A 26,081-nucleotide genomic window follows, 5' to 3' on the forward strand; every position below is an offset into this window, starting at 1 on the left:
TAGACAACTCGGAGAAAAATGCTTATTTTGATGGTGTCATTACACTCCTTTCAGAAAGAATAACACTTTAGGTTGGTAGTGCTCCCCCGCAGGCAACCAAGAGACAAGTACTGCCCACACTCTGTGTTTAGGGATATGAGAAGGCCAGCAGCTGGCTATGGGTGAGACACTTAGGGTAAGCATACAGTTGATGAGAGCTATGGGGCTTTGTTCCCAAATAGTCACCAGCTATGTTCCTCACTGATCTTCAATACAAATTCTTTGATGTTGACCAAAGAGAAAGAGGTGACATCAGAAAATAGATGTCACAGGACGTCTCCCCTGATTTAGTTCTTTCCCTTATATGGGTGTTGTGCCAGCCACCCTCTCTTCCCTTTTGACCCAGAAGGAAATGAGACCAATACACAGGGTCATGTATATTGCTAGAACTTGGTGGTGAGACCCCAAACACTTTTTCTTTTTAAAAGAAGAATCTTCTTTTGATAGTTATTCCTGCATTCCTTCCTGGTTACATTCTCCAATGGAACTGACTAATGCTTTCAAATTTGGAAGTTAAACATACTAATATTATGCAGGCTTTTCTTCCCTTAAGCTGAGGAGGCCTTGCACACACAAAAAGCTTATGTTTTGTTCTAATTATTTGATGTGCCTTCCTGTGGATTAGCATAGAACTTGCCGTTCAGCTTTGGCCTTTGCCTTTTTAGAACTAGCAGTGATTCTTCAGGCTTCTGCATTTTGGGTCTGGCCTTGCGGGACTAGATTGTTAGGACCAGCTGCGTTAATGACCAGAATGGATTCTTTGAGTTTGAAAAATAAACTGAAGCTTTCTGCACCCCTTCCCTTTGTCTCCAAAATAATGTGGCATGAGATTAACCACAAACAGTGCCACTTCAGGCTGCATCCCAGCACATGGTACCTGTGACCAACAGAAGCCACTGTGTGCAGCTTCTTCAGCTTTGCAGTGGGTGTTCCTGCGCCTGCCTGTCCATCTTGGTAGGTTGTAAGGATGCAGAGCCTTGAGACAGAATTCTAGGACGGACAGACCCTGAACTCGCCTTCTTCTGAATTGGCAGCATCTTAAGGAAGGAGCAGTGTCTATCTCAAGGAGTGTGTTGTGGGACACTATTCTTAGCAAAAGTCTATTCACCTCAGACAGGGAACTGACAATAGACCAAAGTTAGCATGCCGCCAAAGTCCAGCTTGAAGAAGCAGTGCATTTTAATTGGGGTTGCTTACAGAAGCAGAAATGACACAAAGACAAACCATATCACCAAAGTCCACTCCAGCATGGTGGTAGCTCACTAAAGCTGACACTTAGAGTACACTGTACAACACTGCAGAGTGGTTTTTATTTGTTTGTCTTGGTAACTCTGTTGGTCTGGGCGTCTTTCAGCTAGCTCTACTAATGTCTGCTCTGTACAGGCAGTTCAACTTGTCTGAGGGTGTCTTAATTGCACCAGCCCTTAATTGCATATATGAGTGGAGAGGGAATGATCCAGTACATCTGCTTGTTTATTTCCTGGTTTTTATAAGCTTCCCTGCAAGATTTAGTGTTTCATTTGGAGCCAGGTTGTGGTGGTGCACACCCTTAATACCAGCACATGGGAGGATCTCTGAGTTCCAGGACAGCTGGTCTACAGAGTGAGTTCCAGGACAGCCATGGCTATAGAGAGAGACCCTGTTTCAAAAAACCAAAGAGAGGGAGAGGGAAGGACAGAGAGAGGGAGTGAGGGAGAGAGATAGGAGAGAGGAGAGAGAGAAATTGTTTAGTCATTGGGATCAAACTTGGGTAATTAGGATTGAAGGCAAGTGCATGCACCCATTGAGCCACCTTACCAGCCCAGCGCTGAAATCCTGTGATGAAATCAGGCCTTGTTACCATCTAGTTACATTTGTCTCTCCCCTAGTCATTATGAGCTGGAGCTAAGTTGGAGCTGCTAGGCAAGATTGTCTCTTCAGCAAGTGGTGTCGGAAGCAGTTGTCGTCATTAATGGTATACTAGGTTCACTGATTATTTGACTAGAGTGGTGTTTAGCTATATAGTTTAGAAATATTTTAAAAAGTGTGAGTAGTGCATGTTTTAGTGTTAAGAGATAGTAGTGTGTTGTCCTTTGCAAATAAAGAGGTAAGCAGTAACTGCCTAGACAGGAACTTAGCCTATTTTATCTACTGTGCTAGAGTGCCCCTCAATGAGCTCTTTCTTGCTTGCTTGTTTGCTTTCTCTTTCCTCCTCCTCCTCCTCTTCCTCTTCCTCCTCCTCCTCCTCCTCCTCTTCATTTCTTTTTATTTTTACTTTATATGTATGGGTGTTTTGCTTGCATGTTAGTCTGTGCACCATCTTTATGCAGTGCCCAAAGGGGCCAGAAGAGGGCACTGGATCCCCTGGGATTGGAGTTATAGAGGGATGTGAGCCATCATGTGGTTGCTGGGATTTGAACCAGGTCCTTTGGAAGAACAACCAATGTTCTTGGCTGCTGAACCATCTCTTCGTCCCCAAGGGTTCCCCCCCCCACCCCTTAAATTAGTGGGTTTGTGTTCTATTTCATTGAATTGGCAGTGAATCCCTAAATTACAGTTTGTTGTTCAAATCTTTCAGCATCTCTCTTTCAGGGATGCAAATCACTTACCATCATTTTAAAATTAGTATATACACATTTTCTCTCAGTAAAAGGCCGCACTACATACAAAGGTATGTACTTAAAGTCTTCATTTCTCCTGATAGATTAAAAACTAGCTGTTTACTTTATCACTTCCATTTTTGTTGCTCTTTTTTTTTTTTTTTTTTTTTTTTGAGGCAGGGTTTCTCTGTGTAATATAATTTCCTTTTTAATAAGGAACATATAGCCACATTTAAGAGGGTCTAATACCAATTACATCTTGATTTTATAAGTTATTTGTAGATAAGTCTGTTTGACTCATCTCTTTTTTCTTGTAGTATAAACTATTTCTTATCAATAACATAAACATTTTAGGTGCTTTATTGATTTTGCCTCAAAAATTTTCAGATATGTCAATTTTGAAATTGAAATTGGTTTGAGATTACTTTTATTGGTTTCTACCAAGAAGGACCCATTGCATCATTGAAATAGCTCTGTTGCATAACTGTCCTGTATCTAAAAATACTCAGTTGAATGGCATCAGCATTTGCCAGGATGTGAACTCAACTCCTTGCTTCTGTGACTCCCTGGAAGTATGTCCCTGGAGCGATCACCCACAGATCACATCCAGCTTGTTCAGTGACACTTGATACTGTTGTGGTTACCGACAGCATAACAGACAGACTGAGCTGATTGATGTTCAGGGCTGGCCAGTTAATACTGAGGTCTTTAATGATTGTATGTATACTGCTCAAGTGTCTCTGGTGCCTAGAATATTCCATACCTGCATCTGATCTATACACAAAAGCTGGTATGCATTTCACTCCACCTTTGTATTGGAGCCAGGAAGCTTGTCATGGTTACTTAATACTAGTCAGGATTAATATTCCTTTGATTGCCTAATTTGTCACATGGAAAAAAATCACACAAATTTTTCTTATAGCTTGTGTGTACAGGTTACAAATAATTTATTGAGCCTAAAAACAGCTAAGTTAGGAGGGGTGTTTGCTGTGTTTTCAGGCAATAGACAGGACACCAAGTGTTGGTTAATCTGTTCCTGCCACAGTGAAGTTAAGGTTGTATTTCTTAGGATTTTTTTTTCTGCATCAAAATGATGTCTAGAAATTAAATTTATTGAGTGTTGACTGTAATAGATAATGTTGTATCTTTTAAATTTTTTTATGTGTCTTTGTGTGTTTGCCACGTATATACTTGTACCCACAAAAGCCCAGAAAGAGTTCCCTGAAAGTGGGGGAGGGACAGGGTCACAAGCTCTTGTGAGCTGCCATGTGGGTGCTTGGAACTGAGCTCAAGTCTTCTACCAGCGCAACTGTAAGTACTATAAAATGCAGAGCCATCTATCTGGATCCTGTGTTAAGGTTTTTAATTTGTGCAATATTTAGCATTCAACGTAGTACAGAGAATCTTTATCACACTTCTAGGTCTCAGTGCTAATCTGCTAGAGGTGTCTCCCTGTATATATATTGTTAGTTTTTACAATACCATTACATTTTTCCATAACGGCCACAGTTTTAATCTCAGGCCTTTATCTTATTATAATTACTTGTGATAATGTCACTTTAGAAGGGAGGGCAACTGCGCATTGGGAACTTTGAGTCATCCCTGGCATAGAGTGCAGCAGGCAGGATCAGGACCCTGACACTGAGGGCATTCACCAGGAGGGTTTGTTTGCTCATCCTGCATTGAACATTTTCTCTCAGGCTCCTCAAAGGTAAAAGCTGGTATGTTTTAAAAAACAAGGCATAGAATAGATGATGCCATTGATTGTTTCTAGGAAATCTGTACTCATGTTTCTGTATGTATAGATATCTCTAGAAGGGGATGTGCAATAAACTAGTAACTGGTTGTCTCTGGAGGGAATTAAGAGGCATGGAGACAGAGCAGGAGGGAGCTTTTCTTCTCTGCATCTTTTTCCACATTGTGATATTGTACCACATACATGCATTCAAGCCATAAATACAAAAACCACAAAAATTACCTGATTCCACAGTAGGTTTGTTCTGGTTTAAGAGTCTGTTCTTCTTTCTCCTGTTTGTTTTGATCAAAAAGGAACACTATTGTGAGTTGCATATGGAGTAAATCCTTGAAATGCTTACCAGAGAATGATTCAAAACCCGGGTCTATAGTTTAAGCAATAGTACCCTCTCCGGTTTGTTGGGAGTAAGTTGTGTGGTGGTGACAAGATGTTAGTGGAATCAGAATAGTTCTGACAGCAATTTATTTAAAAGTCTCCTGAGTCTCCATTTTCTCTGCAGCATGGTGTGACACCTGTTGTTTAAGGCATTCACCCACCCTCTGTGCCAGTCCCACTCTCTAGCTGGGGCTCCTGCTGAGTGGAGTCCAGTTTGAGACAGCTGATGATAGCCTAGGCTTAGGTGCTCTGTGCTCCTGGAACCAGTGAAATGGCATCAAACAGCTCTTCCAGAGCAGTGAGGTGCAGAGAAACCCTGAACAGCCTATCAAGGGGGGAAATCTTTGTTCATTTCCATTGGACTTGAAAGAAGAGAACATGAAGTTTGGAGTAGTCATCTGTATGTTAGAACCAGGAGCCAGGGAGGAGGCCAACAGATTGTGGAGCATGGAGACAACTGCTGTCCTGGTGACCCTGCTTGGACCTGGCTTGAGCTATAACTGATGTTCATCCTGCTTCTGATCTCATCTGAACTCTTCACTGTAGGGGCTAAATGGCAGTTTTTCATTGTACATTTGTATATTTAGAAATACAGTTTTCAGCCAGGCATGGTGGCACACGCCTTAAATCCTAGCACTCTGAGAGGTTGAGGCAGGAGGATCTCTGAGTTCGAGGACAGCCTAGTCTACAAAGTGACTCCAGGACAGCCAAGGCTACACAGAGAAACCCTGTCTGAAAAACAAACAAAAAAACAAACAAACGAAAAAAGCAATACAACTTTCAGTTGATACAATGGGTTATTAGCTGGTGAAATGACACGTGATCTGTACAGCACAGTGTATTGGTACCTAAAAAGCACCAGTGAACAACATTCCAAAATAGAAAGTAGAGTTGAGGCTACAAGAGCATATAGCAAGGTGTTTAGTTCCTTAGCTGGCACAGGCATACTAACTGTGCAAAGCATGTCCTTTAAAATAAAAGTCCCTTTGCCATAAAACTGTCAAGAAATACTTAGATAAAAGTCCAGAAGAGAGGCCTGTTGAGTGCATTCTTCTTTGAATAGATTTGAATCTCCTGTTTATTTTCATCTTAAGTTGTGTATGGTGGCACACACCTGTCATTCTAAGTCCCTGGTAGGCTGTGACAAGAGAATTGTGAGTTTAAGCCAACTTAGGCTACATAATAGGACCTCATCTCAAAAGATATTAATAAACAGATTCATTCTGCTATCTTTAAGACAAAAAAGGAAGCCATCTGATAACTTGGAAAAACAACAGGAACAACAAAACCCTCAACAGTATCAGGACAGGTATGAACTGACAGGTTCTCAAAAGCAGCATTGTGGTCTGTGCAGATTTGGCTTCTTTCTTGGGTCCTCTAAAGCAAAAAGGTTGGAATAACAATGGTAATGCTGTAGAGATGGGAGTAATTTAAAACTGTTAGCATTGAACTACAGGACCTATTGGGTTACACAACAGCAGAAATGTCTTGTTGATTTCCTGACATCTTGACAGGAAACCTTTAAACCTAAAGATTAGGTTTAAATAAAAGTCCATTTTGATTTTAAGAGTTTGATGAGTATGAAGTAATTGGAAAAGACCTGGAGAGCTTCAAGACTAGAGAACATGGCTGGAGAGATGGCCTGGCAACTAGAACACTGCTTGCTTTCCCAGAGGACCTGGGTTTGATTCCCAGTGTCTGCATGGGGCAAACAACACTGGTCCCAGGGGATCTAATACCCTCTCCTGACCTACATAAGTGAAAGGCACACACATGGTGCAGAGACATACAAAACACACATGCACATAATGTAAATACAGATTTAAAAATAATAGTAGGGAACCGTTGTTCTTTTAAAAGTTTTTAAATTTATATAGTCACTTTACATGCTGAGAGTAGCCCCCTCCCTCCTCTCTTCCCGGTTCCACCTTCCCACCCTCTTCCTCTACTCCCCCTCCCCTTGCCCTCAGAAAAGGGGAGCCTCCCCCAACCCCAGCACATCAAGTTGTATCAGGACTGAGCTCATCCTTTCCCTGGAGGCCAAGCAAGGCAGCCGGTTGGTTAGGACAACATGATGGAAAGCAGGCAACAGAGTCCATGCCATAGACAATGTTCTTAATAAAAATGAGCTCTGCAGTGACAAATGGTCTATACATTCTAGATCATCTAAACTTTAAAATAAAAATATTTCCACTGCTTGTGGAACTTATGGTCCCATCTGTAATGATTTTACCTTTCCCTCTCATTATTGCCTTAGACACAACATTCTACAGTGTTCTCCTTTTATTATCAGCAAGTTGACTTTGGAATACTTATTCTTATTTTTGTTGCTCAGTTACTTCCATATTATGAAAAGGCATACATTGTGACAAAAATTTGGGTATAAATATACATAAGACGAGGAAATCAGGCTCAGAATTTAGATTTTTTGCAGTAATAATGGAAATTATTGATAGTGTTTTATATTGGTCTTGATGTGATCAACTTGACCCTGTTGAGTTAGAAAGAACTTGAAAGCAGATAATGTATAAGCAGGTGGGAGCAGAACTGTAAATAAATGTTAAATCAAAGAAAGTTCTTCCATGTGATTGAAAGCAGAGTCTAGTAATGACAGTCACCTGAATTGCAGCAACAGAGCTTGCTTACATCGCTGTATGCTAGTGTGTTCCTGATAATAGAAACACTTTCTATGCCATTGAATGTCCACACAACCCTCTGAGGCAGGTGTTTGCTCTATCAGGAAACATAGGTGGTTAGATGTCTTATTTCTCCACTTCCTGCCCTGCTTCCTTACAGGAGCCATAAGTAAGAAACCCAAGAGACTCCAAGTAAAAGTGTAGGATGTGGCAAACCCACTCCAGTTGAATGGGTTTTACATCTCTACATGGGAATTTTGTCTTACTGATACCAATACTTTTCAAAGAAGGGGCATTTGACTAAACAGGTCATGGAAAACTTGGGTGTCTGCTAGCCTTTACTCAAGGAATTACCTTTTTTCTCAATCATGCAGGCTTTTTCTAGGGACTTACCATAATATTCATCTATGAGCTACTGAAAAATGGGTGTTTTAGGATCTGTTGTTGATAACATTCAACAGATTTTTTTTTTTTTTTTTTTTTTTTTTTAAAGCAAGGCCCCCACTATGCTCTGGCAATTGGAAATATGATTTAGACCTCCCTTCCTCTCCCCCTTTCCTTCCTTCCTTTCTTCCTTGTTTGTTTGTTTAATTAGATTTAGTTTTTTGAAGATAAAGATTTCATCTTTCAAGACTAAATTGATTCCATCTAGGCGGGAACATTGGCAGACCTTGCTGGACTTGTAGGGTGTGTACCTGCCTCAGCACAAGTGTGAGAAGCACTGCTGTTGTCTTTTGTTTGGAAAGACAGTTACTTCATTCTGAGAGTAGAGGCAAACCTCCAGGTTGGCATAATCCATTATTTGGGAACTTGGGTTGAAGAGACTGTTGTGTTAATGGAGTGGTGAAGATTCTATTAATAACAGTAAGATGGGTGTGCCTGGATGCAGTGCTGATGAGAACGGAAGTGCTGATGTTTTCTAGAGTGAATTACAAATGTGGTAGGTCACAAATGTTGGTGGTATTTTGTCATTTATGTTGATTTTACAGGAATAAAATGTGGGAAGAACTATAAAATTTAAAGAAGATAATTGTCCTTTAGGCTCAATTCTCACTTTGTATTCCATCATGAGGGTGGGCGGAGAGAGCCGCCACACTGGTGGAGGGGTGCTGTAGCCTGCTGTTGACTCAGGCAGCATAGCTTATCACTTTGATTGCCATGTGATTTCAGAAACTTGCTGTTTACTTTTAATACCTTAAAGCTAGAGTTGCTTATGAAGCAATCCCCTTTCCCCTGGTAGTAGTAACCATAAATATAGGGAACAGTGTGCTGCACCAGCTAGTGTCACATAAGCACTTGCGCTCTCAGCCGTTCAACTGTGAGTTTATTCAGGAGTGGTCCTGTTAGTACTCATATTTTTGTTTCATATTTTCAGGGTGATTTTCCTTTAAAACCATGGCCTTGCTATGCTCACATAATCTAAATGCTAAACAATCCAGGTTCTCAGCTACAAGTTAAACAATTAAGTGGAGTTTTGCATTTTTTATTTCCTACCTTCCTCATTTCCTTTGACAGATTCTCCCTATGTTGCCCAGGGTGGCCTTGGACTTCTGGTCTCTAGTAACTAAGATTATAGGTATTAACCACTGTACACCTTTAAAATAATATGTAAATGTGAGAATGTGGTGAGATATCTATGGCTCATACTAAAGAAACTAAAGATATAACAACTAACGTACCTTTCAGGACAGAAATAAGGGAGATTGTGGCTTGCTAGAAATGGGGCTGGAGTATATGGACACTTTGGCAGTTCTAGGTAGAGCTCTGATGAAGAGCAGTAGAGATAAGAAACAGCATAGAGCCGGCTGGCGGTGGCCACAGCTTTAATCACAGTACTTGAGAAGCAGAGGCAGGTGGATCTCTGTGAGTTCAAGCCCAGTTCTGACCAGAACAAGTTCAGGTCAGCCAGGGCTACATAGAGAACCTTTATCTTGAAAAACCAAACCAAATACAAAAAGAAAAACAGCACAGAATTTCACAAAGGTAAGAGATGTGGTGGGCACTAGCAGCGAACCCTGACTGTCCGCATCGACTTCTCTGTGCCTCACCCCTCTTGCTTGACTCCACTGCTGCGTTGGTTAGCTGTTGCTGCACGGCATCCTACCACAGAGCACACTGGTGGAAACAGTAGAGGGTGTTGCCCATTCAGGATCTCAGGAGCACACTCACGGGCAAGTCCTAGGTGCGGCTCTGATAATTAGGGTGGCTGGGTGGTGCTGGGTCATCTTGAAGCCTCTTCACCCTTGACATCTAGGCCTAATTAGGGCTTCTTCAAGCCTCTGGGCTTTCCTGTGTGCTGTCTAATTCCTTAATCTCAGCATAGCTAGACCCTGCACCTGACACCAAGGGGACAGAAAAGTGTGTGTGTGTGTGTGTGTGTGTGTGTGTGTGTGTGTGTTTTCACAAGTGCATATGTGTATGGAGGCCAGAGGATAGGGTGTGTGTGTCTTTCTGTGTATTCCTTCATCTTGCTCTCTACCTTAGTTTAATTTTTTTTATAACCCTGAAAAGTATTTATTATATGATGTGTGTGCTGTGCCTGTATTTGTGTGCAAGCATACATGTGCCATGGAACACATCTAGTCAGAGATAACTTTTGAGAGTCAGTTCTCTTGTTGTAGGTTCTGGGACTCAAACTCAGGTCATCAGGTTTGACAGTGCTTTTGCCCACCGGGCCATCTTGTTGACCTTTCATATTTTTATCTTACCATTTTTTAGAATTTCATGTGTATGAGTGTTTTGCCTGCATGTATTCATGTAATATGTATACATGTATATATGTGTGCCTAGTGCCCACAAATGCCAGAAGAGCATGTCAGATCCCCTGAAACTGGAGTTACAGGCAGTTGTAAGCCACTATGTGGGTACTAGAAACCAAACCAAGATCCTCTGTAATTGAGCAGAAACTGCTCTTAACTGCTGAACCATCTCTCCAGCTCCATTTTCTGAGGACATTCTATATTCTAGAATATTTTTATATTGTCTTGTAACACAGTTAAACTTTGTAGCAGTTATTATATTAGTATTTTGTAGTGTAAAACAACTTATTCCAAAGCTTAGGTGTTGTTGCTGTTTTGTTTGTTTTTTCGAGACAGGGAAAGGGAAAAGGGGGAAAAGAAAGGGAAGGAGAACTCAAACTAGCAGGAAAGGTGACTGGATGCTGCATGTGCTGTGCCTGCAGATTGGCAGTATTGACCAGTGAGTCACATTTGAGATGTGCTAGAGATGACTCAGAGCTTCCCGGCCTGACGATCAACTGAAGAGTGGAGCTGCCTTCAACTCAGACACATAGAAACTTTTGCATCAGTGCTGGACTCTGCGCTGGGCATGGGTGGGAATAGCGGTTCCTTACTATCATTCTTTGGTGGTGACAGCAGAGTGGTGGGTCTTTTCAGCAGAGTTTGTGACTGAAGTTGCCCACATAGGGTGGGGAGGGGAGTTCTTATATACAGAAAACCTGCCCAAACCATCCCAAAATAAGGCCTTGAGGGTCCAAACAAAGGAACCCTGAGTATCACTGTGATCAAACGTCCATACGGGTGGGTATACCATCTGCACCACAGTAGTGAGAGTAAAAGAACACTCTGCCTAAGTATGTCGGTAAGGGGGCAGAATATGAGGTTCTTTTTTTCATATACATTAAAATTTTTTTTTTATGTTCAGGTGTTTTTACCTGTGTGTACATTTGTGCATCACATGCCTACAGTGCCCTGGGAAGGCAGGAGACAGTGTTGGATCCTCTGGAAGTGGAGTTGCAAGGCAATTGTTAACTGCTACGTGGGTGTTGGGAATTGAATCCACATCCTCTCTTCTTAACTGCTAAGCCATTTCTCTAACCTCAGGGTATGGAGCATCTCTGAGGCTTTAAAGTATTTGGCAACATGTTTTATATTTACTAGTATTTTGGACAGTAACCTCAACAACCTTTTCAGTCCCTTGGAATGTTCAAAGCTCCAAACTGAATTGAAGCTTACAGGAAAAACTTGCTTCAAGCATCGAGGAAAGTCTAGGTTCTTTGCTGGGAGAGAAGGCTGTAGGGTTGAAGGGTGGGTTGTATTGTTTAGGTCAGCCTTCCAGAGCTGTGCTTTGAACTTGGAAAGTCAGGAGGTGCTGTTCTGACCTTGTAGAGACTGAATACGGCAGTTTCATTAAGGACTTAGGGTTCAGGTTATAGCAGAAAACCAGGAGTCGTCTGCGTGTAACTGAATTAAAACATCAGCAGAGTAGATAAAGCCACTGAGGGTGCTCTGATAGATGACCACATGTGGACAGGGCGAAGCCAGCAGGAAGTGTAGGTAGGAAATCCTAGGGCTAATTAAAAGAAAAGCAAAGAATGACAAGCTAAAAATCTAAGGAAAACAAGGAATAAAAATGTGTAGGAAAAAGACCAGTCTTGTTCCCCTACCCTGGGGTGAATGAAGGCACTTTTTAAGATATTTTTATTAGTGTGTAATAATTGTATAAGGTAATAGACTGCCTAAAAGTACTTATTATAATCTAATATTTTATAAAGTGAAACATAAGGAAAAAGCCTTCTAGCTAAGAGAAGAGTTAAAAGGTAAAAATGACAAGCCTTTTATACTTTTGAGATCTTATTAGCAGTTTCTAATTTTCTTTTCCATTACACATTAAAATGAAGATCATTTGAGTTTTGTATTTGCACTGAGGCTCTCTCCACTAGTTCAGCAGATATTATGGCCAGCTTCTCACTAGCATCCAGGCTACATGTTTTCCCTAAAGTTGCGCAATAACAAGAGTCAGGAAACTATTATACTAAACAACTGCTTCTTAGTCCTTACCTGGCCTCTCTGTGTTCGGCATCCATGCGTCACATGCGTTGCTTGGTCCTATCAGACAACTTCCAAACAAAACCAAATGCCAGCAGAAAAACACCTGACACAGGTGTGTGTGCACAGCTGCACTGACAGGCAGGGCAGTGTTGTAAGTGCCACTGGATCTAAGTGCAGATGACTAATAGAATGCTTTCCATCTGACAAGAGCCCCAGTGCCTTGCCAGGCTCTAGGGTGGAGAAATCAGTTGTCTTTGTATAGTGGCTCTTATGAGAGAGTAACAGACAAACATGGCATGAGCTGAGGTGTCATATTACCCAGGCCAGGGAGAGGGCCCAGGAGGATCTAGGGATTCATTTATACATTATCTCTGATTTGTGGTGTCTTGGGAAATGATTACAGGTAATAAATAAGATACACAACTTTTTCCCCTTGGCAGTGAGTAGGGTTTTGTTGTTGTTTGTTCATTTGTTTGACACAGCACCATGATTTTATCTGAGGCTGCCCTTGAACACTTATGTTTGTGGTTTAGGAGGCATGCAAAGCACCTCCTATGTGGTATGACCTAAACATACCACAGAGCGTGAAGGCACTTGCAGTGCAGCATTAACTTTCCAGCAGGCCTCACTGAGCAGGAGGAGTATGGGCCTGGAACCCCTTTTGAAAAGGTTTTGGAGTCATTTTTGGGTAACTTAGTGGAAAATGGTTCACTTTCAAAGATTTAATATTTTAAAAATATGAGTAATGATAGATTTGTATTTAAATATGAGCCCCCCCCCTTTTGTGGACTTGATGCTTAATAAAGTTGTGAGAGACTGAATTTGTGACTTGCTGTGTGCATAGAATTTTCATTCTGCCTATCCAAGATGGCCAGTTTGGATGTTCTTATTAATATAGGCAATAGCATGGTTTCATTCATCTTTCTAAAAGCTCAGACTATAGGCCTGGAGAGATGGCTCAGTGGTTAGGAATGCTTGCTCCCTTGCAGCGGACCCAGGTTTGGTTCCCAGCACCTATGTGGCTGTTGATAATCACTTGTAACTCCAGTTCCTGAGAATCCTGTGACTTCTGCGCTCCATGGGTATCTAAACATGGTGCACATAAATTCATGCTGGTCTGCATGCGCACACACAAATGCACATGCACATGCTCATGCTCATGCACAAATAAATAGCCAATTAAAAAAAAAAAACCTCTTATTTCTTAATGAAATCTTAAACAGAGCAAATTGGCCATTGATCTCTGTTTGGGTTTGATGTTGTCGCTGTTAGTACATGTAACACATTTACAACTTACACATCTGTCTCCCTTGAGGGGAAGCTCCACTCAGGCAGAAGGTGTGATGCTTTCATTTCATTTTTGGTGATGGGCATAGTAGACACTTAGGCGGGATGTGCCTAAAAGGGAAGCAGGAATCTGTAGTGGAGGTGCAGAGTGTCGCTCTGACTTGACACTGAGGTGCGCCATTGTCTCCTGTGTTCTTTAGACCATTCCAGAGGATCTGCTGTGGTCTTTTGTGCAACACCTAACAGAGTTCTGGGAATTCCTCTGGCTGGGTGGCTGTTCTGGGATCAGGACACCCTTGCCTGTATTTGTGTTTGTTTAGTTTTGGGTTCTCGAGAGTCCTTGTGCCTACTGACCTCCTGGGCCTCTGGAAAGGCTGGCAGGACAGTGGGTTCAATGACTGATGAGGCCATGAGGACTCGTTCTCAGCTTGAGTTGTATAGTAGTAGGATGGGAAGAGCTTTGTAGCATCATAGATAATCATCCCCTGTGATCTTTCCTGTCTGCAGTAAAGAGGGCGGCAGAGCAGAAGGCGTTGGTGGCCTTTCCCTTGCTGCTTTTACTTTGGTGAAATTATCTTAAATTTATGAACCAGGTTCTCAGCTCTGAAATGATAGTAGTACATATTCTCCCACACAGGTGAATAGTGAGAGTAAAACGAGGTACTTTAAATACTGTGATGTTGGGGAAAGCTACTTAGGAACCTAGACAAATGTCACTTCCCATACCATCACTGATAATTCATTATCAGAGGCTTGTGGGTCATTAACTCTGGTATTTATTTGAGCTGTCGTTACAGCAAAGGGTGATACATTAATTAGGAAAATATCTTTTTCACAAAAATAAGTCAAAATGCATAATAAATGCCATTAATCTTGGGAAGTCAAGGGGGAATGATGCTATGTCAAAAATTCATTAAGAGCTCAGATTCAGAGGTCAGTGTCAGTTTAGTTAAGTGGGTCCTAAGAAGCAGTTTGTTGAATTAGAGGCTAAAATCAGCCCATCTTTCCCAGTCCCGCAGTCACTAAGCTTCAGAGCCTGAACTCAAGCTCAGTCTGGTGACTTCAGACCTGGCATGTTGTTCTTCATTGTGCTGCCTTACATTGTTCAGAATATAACCACCTGCTTGGTACACATTCCAGCAGTCATTCCTGCTATACTTTGTAAATTATGCTAATATTCTGTCTAGTTCCCTGTTATCATCTGGCCATGCTCATATTTGTTTTATGGCACTGTTATGTGGATTATAATGAAATAATCAAAATGAAAGTGGTTTACAAAAAATACCATACCTTTTTTTTGCTAAAATTAGAGGTGCAGTTTTGAGTTTTCAAGGTCATGGGTGACAGTAAGGTGATGAAACTTAGAAAGGATAGCAGCAATGTGCTATTAGTGTTCTAGAATAGGCAAAATTCATCCACACCCAGGAGGAAGATGTCACGGTCCACAGGGACCATAACAGTGCTCTGAGCTGGACATGAAAGATCTGGGGATGCAGAAGAGCACTGCAGACCACTGGTGGTGAAGACAGAGCCAGAAGCTATGTGTTGCTGTTCTGCATTCATGATCTACTTGCCTCAGCCTCTCTCAAGTGGCTGGGAGGACAGGTGCTCAGCACTACTCCCAGGTAATTAACAATTTGACTTTTAGCATAAGTGCTTCAAGCCTGTTATAAAGATACATTCCCCCCCCCCCCACCCCTTTAATGACTGGTATTAGCTGATTTTTTTTTTCCAGACCAGGCTTTGAATTTATTGACAGGGATCAGCCCATCTAACTTGAGCAGAGGTGACATTCATTATAACCTAAGTGGACATGGGCAGCATTGACCTGAACAGAGTTGTGCATGAAGGCTTCTAGGATAAGGCAGTCTTGGGTTTATTCTGACGGCTGTAACTGTTGGTTTATTCTGGGTCCGTCTTTCTATTTGATGGGTCTTCACATCTGTTTCTGTGCTGCCTCCGTGTTCTCTGTCACTTACAGCTCTGTAGTATAATTGTAAATTGAGGTCAGATAATGTGATAGCTTTAAGGTTGTTCTTTCTGCTTAGAATTTCTTTGGCTATTGATGTATTTTGTTTTATCATATAGATTTTGGGTTTTTTTTTTTAAGTTCTGTGAAGAATGTTACTGGAATTTTGATGGGAATTGCATTGAATCTGTAGATGTCTTTTGTTAATATAGTCATTTTCATGTTATTATTTTTGTCTTGTGCATTTGAACTTGTTGCTATTTCACTTAGTAAATTACAGAATTAGATGAACTGGGTGATGATCATCACAGGATTGTTATAGAGACTTTTTAATTCAATTTTTGTTAAAATTGTGTTCTTTTTAGATTTGAGGAAATGTTCCTGGACATGAGTGAAGTGTTGCTCATTGAAGTAATGTCTTGTGTGTGTGTGTCCCAACCATTTGGAGGGTCTTTCTCTAGAAGTGATTCTAGGTATAGGGAATGAGCAGCATATTTTGAACTTTAGCTTATAACCCAAATGGACTTCCAGAGATCCTGTCCTGTGCTTTTATACTAGGTTTCTCTGACTTTTTAACAGCTTTAATAGTCAATTATTTATTGACTGCCATGCTATAAAATGATAAAATAAAATGCTGGGTCTTATATGAGATGGTCATAGGTTGTTGTTTTTGAGTACTTGAAGGTGTGAATGAAAACTTTTTCTAATAGATGAATGAAACCTTCAGCTAACACCCTAGCTGAGGGAGTCCTTCGATGCACAGGCAAAATCAATCCTGATCTCATTAGAAGGGCAGGAAAGCCGTGGCTAGGATGCCTAGATGGATCCATAGCATCTAACTACATGCTCTGGGCAACTGACCCCAGCTGACCCCTGGCTGGTAATTCCTCAGTACTCTGGTATGTCGTAACATTGCCAAGTAGGCTGGCAGGATTTAGAGAACAGGAAATAAGCTGCTGGAAGATAAGGCGGGCAGCTGTGCATTGCAGACAGGAAAGGAAATGAGAGTGAACCAGCCAAGCAAACATTGGCAGTTCTACATTTGTTTTAAAAAGTTTTTCGAGACAGGGTTTCTCTGTGTAGCCTTGGCTGTCCTGGACTTGCTTTGCAGACCAGGCTGGCCTCGAACTCACAGAGATCCGCCTGCCTCTGCCTCTCGAGTGCTGGGATTACAGGCATGCGCCACCATGCCTGGCTTTTTCACGCAGCTGCTCAGCTGTGCCAGTGAGCAGCCGGGGTGAAGCAGCCTGTGAGTGAGGGCCGCATTTCCAGCTGCTACAGCATCTCACTCAGAAGAACAGAAGCTGAAACTGAGTCAGAAGGCATTGTTTACCCAGCAATAGCAATGGGGTTATCTTACTTTGGTAGTAAATGGTTTTTGAATGTATTTTGCCTCTGCTCTGTATTGTTTGTGTCATTCTGTGACTGGAGATTATTTCCAGGCTGAGACATTTTCTTGTTGGTAACTAAGTATGTAATCACAGGGCACTGGCCACTAGAGGTAAAAACATCCATTTTAAAGACAGCCTTACAAAAGGTAAATGTTCACTATGTTCACCTAGGGAAATAATTTAAACCCTGACAAGTCATGAACATGGTGCTCCTGCCTGTCACATTCCATGCTTTGGTAGCCATGCCCAAATGGTTGTGGACGTCTGGGAGTAAAGCTTGTCAACTAGACACCTACGTATTTGTGTATTGCAGCGCTCATGCCAAATCACTGTCAGATCTGAAAGAAGTAAGGGAATTTGGCTTTATTTATTGACTGTTAGGAATTTTTGAATTTAATGATACATTCAAATGTTATTTAAAGACTTTAGATTGCAGATTTAAAAAAAAAAACAAAATCAAGTCAATTAAATAAAGAATCAAACTAGATTTATATGAGTGAATCTTACTTTATTCTTCCTTTATCCATACCTGTGAAGATCTCCATCTCTGTTCATTGTGTTGAGCACTGTATTTTATCTCTTTATTAAATCAAACTCTTTGGAGCCAAAGATGTCTTACTATTTTTTGGCATATAACAGTGTTGATTCATCTTAAGCACACAGGCAATATTTATTATTGTTAAAATGCCTTTGGGAGTTTGAAATAATTTTTAAGACTTTTATAGTTCAAAGAAATAATAAGGATTAAAGCTTTCAATTATTTATTATCATTTCAGAATACACCAGAAGTAGCTGGTCATTTTGAAAATGTCCTTAGCAGCACAGACCCTGCACTCACAGTGACAGTCACAGCGCATTATGGCAGTAAGGAACATCCAGGACAAGGATGTCCTTGGCACAGGACAAGGCTGGCTGGGGCTACTAAGGGAGTTCTTAGTCTTGCATGTTGTCTCTAGCATGGTAAGCCATCAACTGGGTTAGGTTAGAGATTCCCAGGGTTCAAAAGATCAAAACTTGACAGCTTCCTTTGTTTTCAGTAGTGTTGTAATACTCTTCCTTTAAAAAATGTTGAAGTAAGCAAACTGTGATCAGCCCAAGGCAGACTAAGTCAGACTATATAGGGAGACTGTTAGTTGTCTTGTGTCCTGGAAACCTCCAGAGCTGGACTTGGTGGCTCACAACTATAATCCCAGCACTCAGGGAGGCATAGGCAGGTGGATCACTGTGAGTTTGAGGCCAGCATAAAAAGACCTCCAGATCAGGAGTTCCCACTGAATAGTTTTGAGAAGTTACAGGGTTTGTGTATTGTTGGTCTCTAAGGGGGAAATATTACAGATGGACATGAGGAGAGTCTGTTGTGGACGTCTGGGAGTAAAGCTTGTCAACTAGACACCTACGTATTTGTGTATTGCAGCGCTCATGCCAAATCACTGTCAGATCTGAAAGAAGTAAGGGAATTTGGCTTTATTTATTGACTGCTCCACATTGGAGCAGATCTGTTAGCCCCCTTGGGTTTACTTCAACTGTAAAACTTAAGTTAGAACTTGGAAACCATTTATAGTGGCGCTACCTGTGATGACAGCTGCACTGGGTTTATTAGATGGAGTGGTAAGGACAGATAAGATGTCGTGCCTTGATCAACTGGAGTGCGCTTGCTGATCGGGGACAGTTCCCTCCTGTCATATCAGAGGCTTCCATGTATGTGTGTGTGGGTGTTCTAGGTTCCAAGTTTAACTTTGAGCTCACTGAGGGTGGGGGAAGTGATTCATAGCCTCCACCTCAATTTTAGCCACATAGCATAAGTGTAATGCTGCTGCTGAGTTCATCACAGTCACCAGGGTAGGCCAGGAGGGAAGAATCTGAGGGGACACTCACTGTGGTGAACCTTGAGATACTGGTTTCATGGCTTAGATTCTCAAGACTAGGCAGCTGGTCACTGCTGTATGGTTGTTCTGACCCTTTTAATTGGGGCTCCCAGACTTGCCAAGTGTTTAGTACATAGACTCACAAACCATCTGACAGATTCCTACCTTTTAAAGTTTTACTTATTATTATGCATGTGTGTTTATGATGAAGAGGACACAGGTGCCACCACAGACATGCATGGAGGTCAGAGGGCAGAACTATGTAGTTGTTCTCTCTGAACACCCTTCCCTCAGGTTCTAGGGATCAAATTTTGATACTGATCATCTTGCTGTCCCCAGATTTTCTGCATTTTTAGATAAAAAGTTATAATTTATAATTGAGAAAGATGAAAGTAATTTTTTAGATTTAGAAAAATCTAAACTTTAAGTTTTTCTAATTAAAAAATTAGTAGTGTATTAATTTTATAAAAGGAGTTAAGTTCCCATACTCATAAAATTAGAAACTGTTTCAGTCGCTGTTCTATTGCTGTGAAGAGACACCACTACCAAGGCAACCATTATAAGAGAAAGCATTTAATTTTGGGTTTGCTTATGGTTTCAAAGAGTTAGTCCATTATCTTCATCATGGGAGAAAGCATGGCACTGTGCTGTACCTGATTCCTAGGCAAAGGGAGAGTGAGTGACACGGGGCCTACTGTGGGCTTTTGAAACCTCAAAGCCCACCTCCAGTGACACACTTCCTCCAACAAGGCCACGCCTTCTTCAATAAGGTCACACCTGCCAATCCTCCTAACCCTTTCAAATAGTGCCACTCCCTGTAACTAAGCATTCAAATATATGAGCCTTTAAAGGTTGTTCTAATTCAATCACCACAGAAGCTTATAGCTTTATATAACAGATAAATTCAAAACAACTTAAAAATTTCAACCGTGAGTTTTCCACAGTTGGTCTGTTTAGATGCTGAGCTGTTCAAAAATTAGATAGTCCAGAAAAGACCAAAAGTTGAGACTTCTTTTTCTTGTACTAAACAAATACCATGTTTTAAAAATGAGAATTTTGTGAAAACTGTTTCTACCTAGCACAAGAGCAGTAAATGAGAGATCTTTGCATACCTGTGAGAGGCAGGTGGTGTGTTGAGAGGGGGGCCTCTCTTTTCCTATCAGTGAACATACTTCATTGTTTACTCAGGTGCCTGGGTTGTCTAGGACATGTCAAGTATCTGGATTCATGTGGCCTTCACATGGCCCCTTACTACTCCCCGTGTTCTCTCCTTTTCCTATTTACTTCTGGGATCGGAATACTTTATGGAAATGAACTTGGCCAGTTGTTTTCTTTCTTATGGTTAATACTTTCTTAATTTCTAGGTTGTGCTGGTGAGATGGAATGAGCCATACCAGAAACTGGCCACATGTGATGCAGATGGAGGGATATTTGTGTGGATTCAGTATGAAGGCAGGTGGTCTGTGGAACTGGTCAATGACCGTGGGGCTCAGGTGAGTAGATGGCTGACCTCTTCCAATGAACCACTGTCTCTTAAAGGATACAAAGCCGAGTCCCAGAGCAAATGGAATAGCCTTGGTCTGCAATGAAACTTTTTTATATATGAGGTAAAGGGGCAGTAAATTAGGTCCTTCCCTTTCATTCAGTTTGAGCATGAACATGGAAGATCATGCCTTCTCCTCATCAGCCAAATGAGCACACTCTGTGCTGCAAGTGACTGACCTAGCTAGCTATATGCCTGCCTGCCTGCCTGCCTGTCTTTCTTTCTCTCTCTCTCTCCCTCTCTCTCTCTCCCTCTCTCTCTCTCTCTCTCTCTCTCTTTCTTTCTTTCTTTCTTTCTTCTCCCTTTCTGAGAGCTGTATCCTAGTTTGTAGGCCAGGGGAGAGACTCTGGCCTTGGCATGGGCTTTTGAACTTTCAAAGTCTACCCCCAATGACACACTTCATCCACCAAGCCCACAATTCCTAATCCTTTAAAATAGTGTTATTCTCTGGTGACTAAGCATTCAAATATGTGACCCTGTGGGGCTGTTCTTATTCTAGCCACTACAGCATATGTCCATCTCTTCTGTCCTGTCTTTCTTGGTAATGATTTAAAGTGTTCCTTGATATCCTGAGTCTGAATGTACATCTCTTCCCATCAGTAGGGCTGAAGAGACAGCCCAGTGGTTAGAAGTGCTTGCTAGTCTGCAGAGGACCTGGGTTTGGCTTTCAGCATCCACCTGGTGTCTCACAGCCATCTGTAACTCCACTTCTAGGGCATCTAGCGTCCTCCTCTGGACTCTGAGCACGTGGCGTGCACTTGGTATGCATACACGTGTGCAGGCAAAACACTAGTACACTTTAAAAACAAGAATCCTGCATTTGAGCTAGGTAGATAAGTGCAGCACCAAAGAGCCCCTGTAAGCAACGTTAGAAAGGGATCTGTCTCACAGAGCTCATAAAGAGCTTGACTTGACTTTGGACATGCCTTAGGGCTACTGCTCTGACAAGCAGGCTCTGTGCTAGGGCTGTGAGGCAGCAGTTCTGTAAGAGTCTGCAGTGACTGTTAGGTGTAAGCAGTGTTTTAGTCACTTCTCATATACACTTAGGTTTCATTCTCAGTTTCCCCCGAGACAGGGATCATTACTGTCACCTTATTATAGATGAGAAACCAGGCACAGAGAATTACCTTGACCTTGCAAAGAGCCATGAACTTCTCATGGTCTTATAGACTACTGCATTTGAAGTTTTCCTTCAAAAGGGGTGATTAGAGTCACAGGGCAGGTACTGTTCCTCCTTTCCTCACTCTGAGGCATGGTGCAAATAGATGTGGCTTTCTCAGGGTCAAGTGACCCCATTATGCCTAACCTACTAAATGAAAACACTCTTACACACAAAAAAGAATGTTCTGTTTTTACAGAGGCAGGCTCCTGTGATGACAGCTCACAAAGACTTCAGCCTAACCAATACTGACAATAATAGCCTGTTCCCTTGGGGGGTTTATGCTACCTGAATGCTCTGTATTTTTCAAGTATGAGAAGCTCATAACTTAGGTGCAGATGAGAAAGGAGCAGACGACGATCCAGTAAACTAGAAGTGCACAGTGAGGCAACCACAGGGTAATAGTTAAACTAGTATGCGGAACCTTCAGTGGTAACTGCTCTCCGAGGGTGCCCTTTAATACAAGAGAGGAGGTGTGCCAGAGAGCCTCACTCTGCTGGGTAGGCACTGGGCTGCATGACGGCATGCCTGAACAATCCAAGGCCAGTTTTGTAACAGCAGCAGCTCAGCAAGAAGTCCTTGGAGGTGTTCGTACTAACTGAAACAACAGAAAAGAGCCATAAAACTCTTCAGTTGGTGAAGGGCTGTGAGAAACTGTCATAGAGATCAGCACAGCAGATACCTCCTAAGACAGCAAAGGAGTAATCACTAGAAGCCTCTCAGAGGATCCAAACTGAGCATGGAGCTGCTGCTCTGGCCCCTGCCTGCACGCTGCTGTGCTCCCTGCCATAGTGACAACAGAGCATACCTCTGAGATGGTAAGGCAGCCCCTAGTAAATGCTTCCTTTCATAAGAGTTGCCTTGGTCCTGGTGATTAAGACATACGCCATAAGTGCTTCCCACCCCCCCCACCCCCCGGTGTGTTTTTCCCTCAGGCTTCACAGGAACTTTATTCTGAAAATTTGCTCTTGTCAGTTAATAGAAGAGAAAAAAATCTGGGTCAAGATGCTCAATAACTTGCCCAAGGAGGTTTATGGGTGTTAAATTGAGTACTCGAACCCCATTTTCCTTCTAAAACATTCTACCACTGTTTCTAGACAAAAGAAAAACCAACCAGATCAAAGACAAAAACAAAAACTCCAAACCAACCTATTTCTCTTTGGCAAAAATCCATGTGTTCAAATCCTAAGTGCCCAGACTTTATTGTTTGAAAGACACACCTTACCAGGCAAGCACCAGCACCACTGTGTGTCCCCCAGCACTGTCATTTCTCAGCCAGGGCCCATGTGCACTCCAGTCCCTGTTCTCTCCACATGGCACCTGTGTAACTGATGTACCTGTCACATTCGTCTTTTTTTTCTACAGAGAGTTTAGAACAGACACACATGTCAGAAACAAGAAAGGCGAGGGAAGTGAGTCCTGGGGACAGGTGAGCTGATGTGGCCCACAGGACATCTGGCAGCACTCAGAGGTCACAGACGCCTGTGCCTGCAGTTGCTACTAAAGGAATTGCTATAGCTTGTGAAGTACTTGGAATTTTTCTGTTCTTTTGCTGTTAAAAACTGGTTCTTCAAACCCTAGACCCTATTGAGCAGTCACTATCTTTAAACACCGACATTTGGGGAAGTTCTGTTTGCTTCTGATGATGTTGAAGTTAGAGCTGCCCTTAGTTTAAAAAAAAATGAACGCACAGATTACTGATTACTGGTTGAGGCAGTGAGCACTTAGTACACTTGGAAAGTGTCTGCTGGAATGAGCAACTCTGCACCTTGGAGGAGGAGCATCCTTGAAGCCAGCTCCAAGAAAAGCATCAGTGTTTTAGGAGGAGAAATAGGTGATCCTCACTTACAGCATGCAGTTTGTTGTCACAGAGTAGTTAAGCATTTGGCAAAAGCTAAGCAATGCTGTAGCAGTTTCTTTTTCAGGAAATGATCATGAGGCCATTATTTCAAAGTGGGTGTGGAACAGTGCCTGCATTCTTTTACAGAGTTAGTCACTGAGGATGGCTGTGCCAGGCACATACTCTGAGAGGGTCTGATGAAAAGCTGCCTCAAGAAGTGATGTGGCCAAAATGCTGCCCAGCTTCAAGTAACCTGAAAATGGTCTTCAGTAAAGCAAGGCTGAAATTTCAGTAACATTTTCTGTTCAAAACAATCCCCCAAAGAAGAATTTCTGCCATTTTTGTTTTGTTTTGTTTTGTTTGTTTTTTTGAGTGTGGGGATAATACTCTCAAAAGCACAGGAGTCAAAAGCAAAATGAAACAGGATTGTCTCAAACTAGAAAGCTTTGTATAACAAAGAAAAGAGCCTTTATTTTTATTTTATTTTATTTTATTTTATTTTATTTTATTTTATTTTATTTTATTTTATTTTATTTTAAGAAAAGAGCCTTTAGAGTGAGAGATGCTTCCACACTGTACATCTGACAAGAGGTTAATATTTAGAATGGCAAGGAATATAATAGCACAAACAAACAAACAAAAACAAAACAAATCCAAGATGATCCAGTTAAAAACTGAATAGTAGACCTAAATAAATATTTCTCAAAAGGAAACATACAATAGGCAGCAGGTATATGAAGAAATGTTCAGAATCATTAGTCATCATGGAAATGCACATCACAACCACAGTGAGATGCCATCTGATGAGGAGTCTCCTGTCCAAGAGACAATGACAGTAAGAACATGCATACCATGCTGGCTAGTCTTAAGCCAGTTTCCCACAAGCTAGAGTTATCTGAAAGGTAAGTGTCTCTTCGCTTTCTAGTTAAATTGGCTCAAGGGTTGTCTATATTGTTGATTTTCTCAAAGAACCAGCTCTTGGTTTCCTTGATTCTTTGAATTGTTCTCTTTGTTTCTATTTGTTTATTGAGTTCAACCCTGAGTTTGATTATTTCCAGCTGTCTACTCCTCTTGTGTGTGTGCTTCTTTTATTCCTAGGGCTTCTATGTGTGTCATTAAGTTGCTTGTATGAGATGTTTCCAGTCTCTATGAGGGCACTTAGTGCTGTGAATTTTATCTTAGCACTGCTTTCATTGTGTCCCATAAGTTTCAGTATGTTGTACCTTCATTGAATTTTAAAGAAGTCCCTAATTTCTTTCTATATTTCTTATCTGACCCAGTTGTCATTGATTAGAGAGTTGTTCAGTTTCCATATGCGTGTAACTTTTTTTTTTTTTAAATTTCTGTTGTTGAGGTCCAGCTTTAGTCCATGGTGTTCTGATTGGGTATCTATTGAGGCTTTCTTTGTGACCAACAATATGGTCAGTTTTGGAGAAGGTTCTGTGAGGTGCTGCAAAGGTATAATCTGGTTTTGGGTGAAAAGTTCTGTAGATACCTGTTAGGTCTATTTGATTTATGACTACTGTTCAGTGTCATTATTTCTCAGTTTAGCTTTTGTTTCGTTGACCTATCCTTTGGTGAAAGGGGGGTGTTGAAGTCTCCCTATTAATGTTTGGGGTTGTTTATTTGTTGGGATTTTTGAGACAAGGTTGTAGTTTGGAGCTAAGATTGATCTGGAATTCATTATGATAGCCTGTACCATGCTGAAAATATAGGCATACACAGTCATGTCTCCTGCTGTAGCTTTCCCCCTCCCCCTTTTTTTTTTTTTTCCCCTCTCTTTTTTTTTTTTTTTTCTCCTCTGTGTGGCCCTGGCTGTCCTGAAACTCACTCTGTAGGCCAGACTGGCCTTGAACTCACAGAGATCTGCCTTCCTCTGCCTCCTGAGTGTTAGGATTAAAGGTGTGTGTCCCTACACTCAGCCTCAGCCTTCCCTTTTATACTGTTGTCTTTAACCCATCTTGATCTTAAACAAAAATTTAAATGAGTGAATATACCTCGGCTTTGATAAAAGTATTGTCTCTTTCATGCTGTGTGTAAACTGACCCTTCTTTATATGTCTTTAAGGTGAGTGATTTCACGTGGAGCCACGATGGGACTCAAGCACTGATTTCATATCGAGATGGGTTTGTCCTGGTTGGTTCTGTCAGTGGACAAAGACACTGGTCATCTGAGATCAACTTGGAGAGCCAGATCACCTGTGGTATATGGACTCCTGATGACCAGCAGGTAATGCTTCTGAAATGTCTCTGTGCACTGTGACTGAAGCAAGTTGAGAAGGAGGCAGGAGGGGACTGATGCCAAAGCTTCTGAAAGAATCACACAGCACTGAGAACACTGCTCACTGGAGGACAAAGCCCTGAATCCCATTTTTAGCACTGAAGGAAAAATAAAACAAGAAAACCGCTCAGGTGAAAATTAAAACAAAAATGTGAAGAAATCCTAATGTGGTAAACATTCAGTTAATGTTTTAACTATATAAAATGGTCATAGAAATCCATTTTAAACATCCCCAAAACCAGCCAATTGATCAATAAGTAACAAGTAAAAAAGGAAGTTCAACTAATAATCACTTTCCTCTGCAGGAAAGGTAAAATTACCAGAGTTCACTTACTAACAACAATGATGAAATAGTGTAGATGATGCTGAGATCATTAAGCAGGAGTGTGAATGGTGCTCCCCTTCACTCCTGCTCAGGGAAGTAGTTTGCCAGGCTCTGTCAGAGACTTACCGCTTGTCAGCATCCTGGGAATACACTCCTGAGAAGAACAAAAGCAGGAAGAATCAGCTGCAGACCTAAGGCTTTGTCTGTGATGGTAGAAGAGGGCCTTCCCTGTAAAGTAGGTGCATAT

At 41.6% G+C, this 26,081-nt stretch overlaps 1 protein-coding gene across 1 annotated transcript in view; it reads left to right on the forward strand.

The window, feature by feature from the left end:
* The window catches only part of Tulp4 (TUB like protein 4), a 97,469-nt gene that overhangs the window by 21,515 nt on the left and 49,873 nt on the right, over nucleotides 1-26,081 (forward strand). The window contains exons 2-3 of the mRNA XM_051164052.1: nucleotides 20,052-20,180; nucleotides 25,297-25,458. Of these exons, the coding sequence (XP_051020009.1) occupies nucleotides 20,052-20,180; nucleotides 25,297-25,458 (291 nt within the window). The remainder of the gene's footprint in view (nucleotides 1-20,051; nucleotides 20,181-25,296; nucleotides 25,459-26,081) is intronic.

The sequence above is a fragment of the Acomys russatus genome, chromosome 21 (genome assembly GCF_903995435.1).
Source record: "Acomys russatus chromosome 21, mAcoRus1.1, whole genome shotgun sequence".
NCBI classification, from domain to species: Eukaryota; Metazoa; Chordata; class Mammalia; order Rodentia; family Muridae; genus Acomys; species Acomys russatus.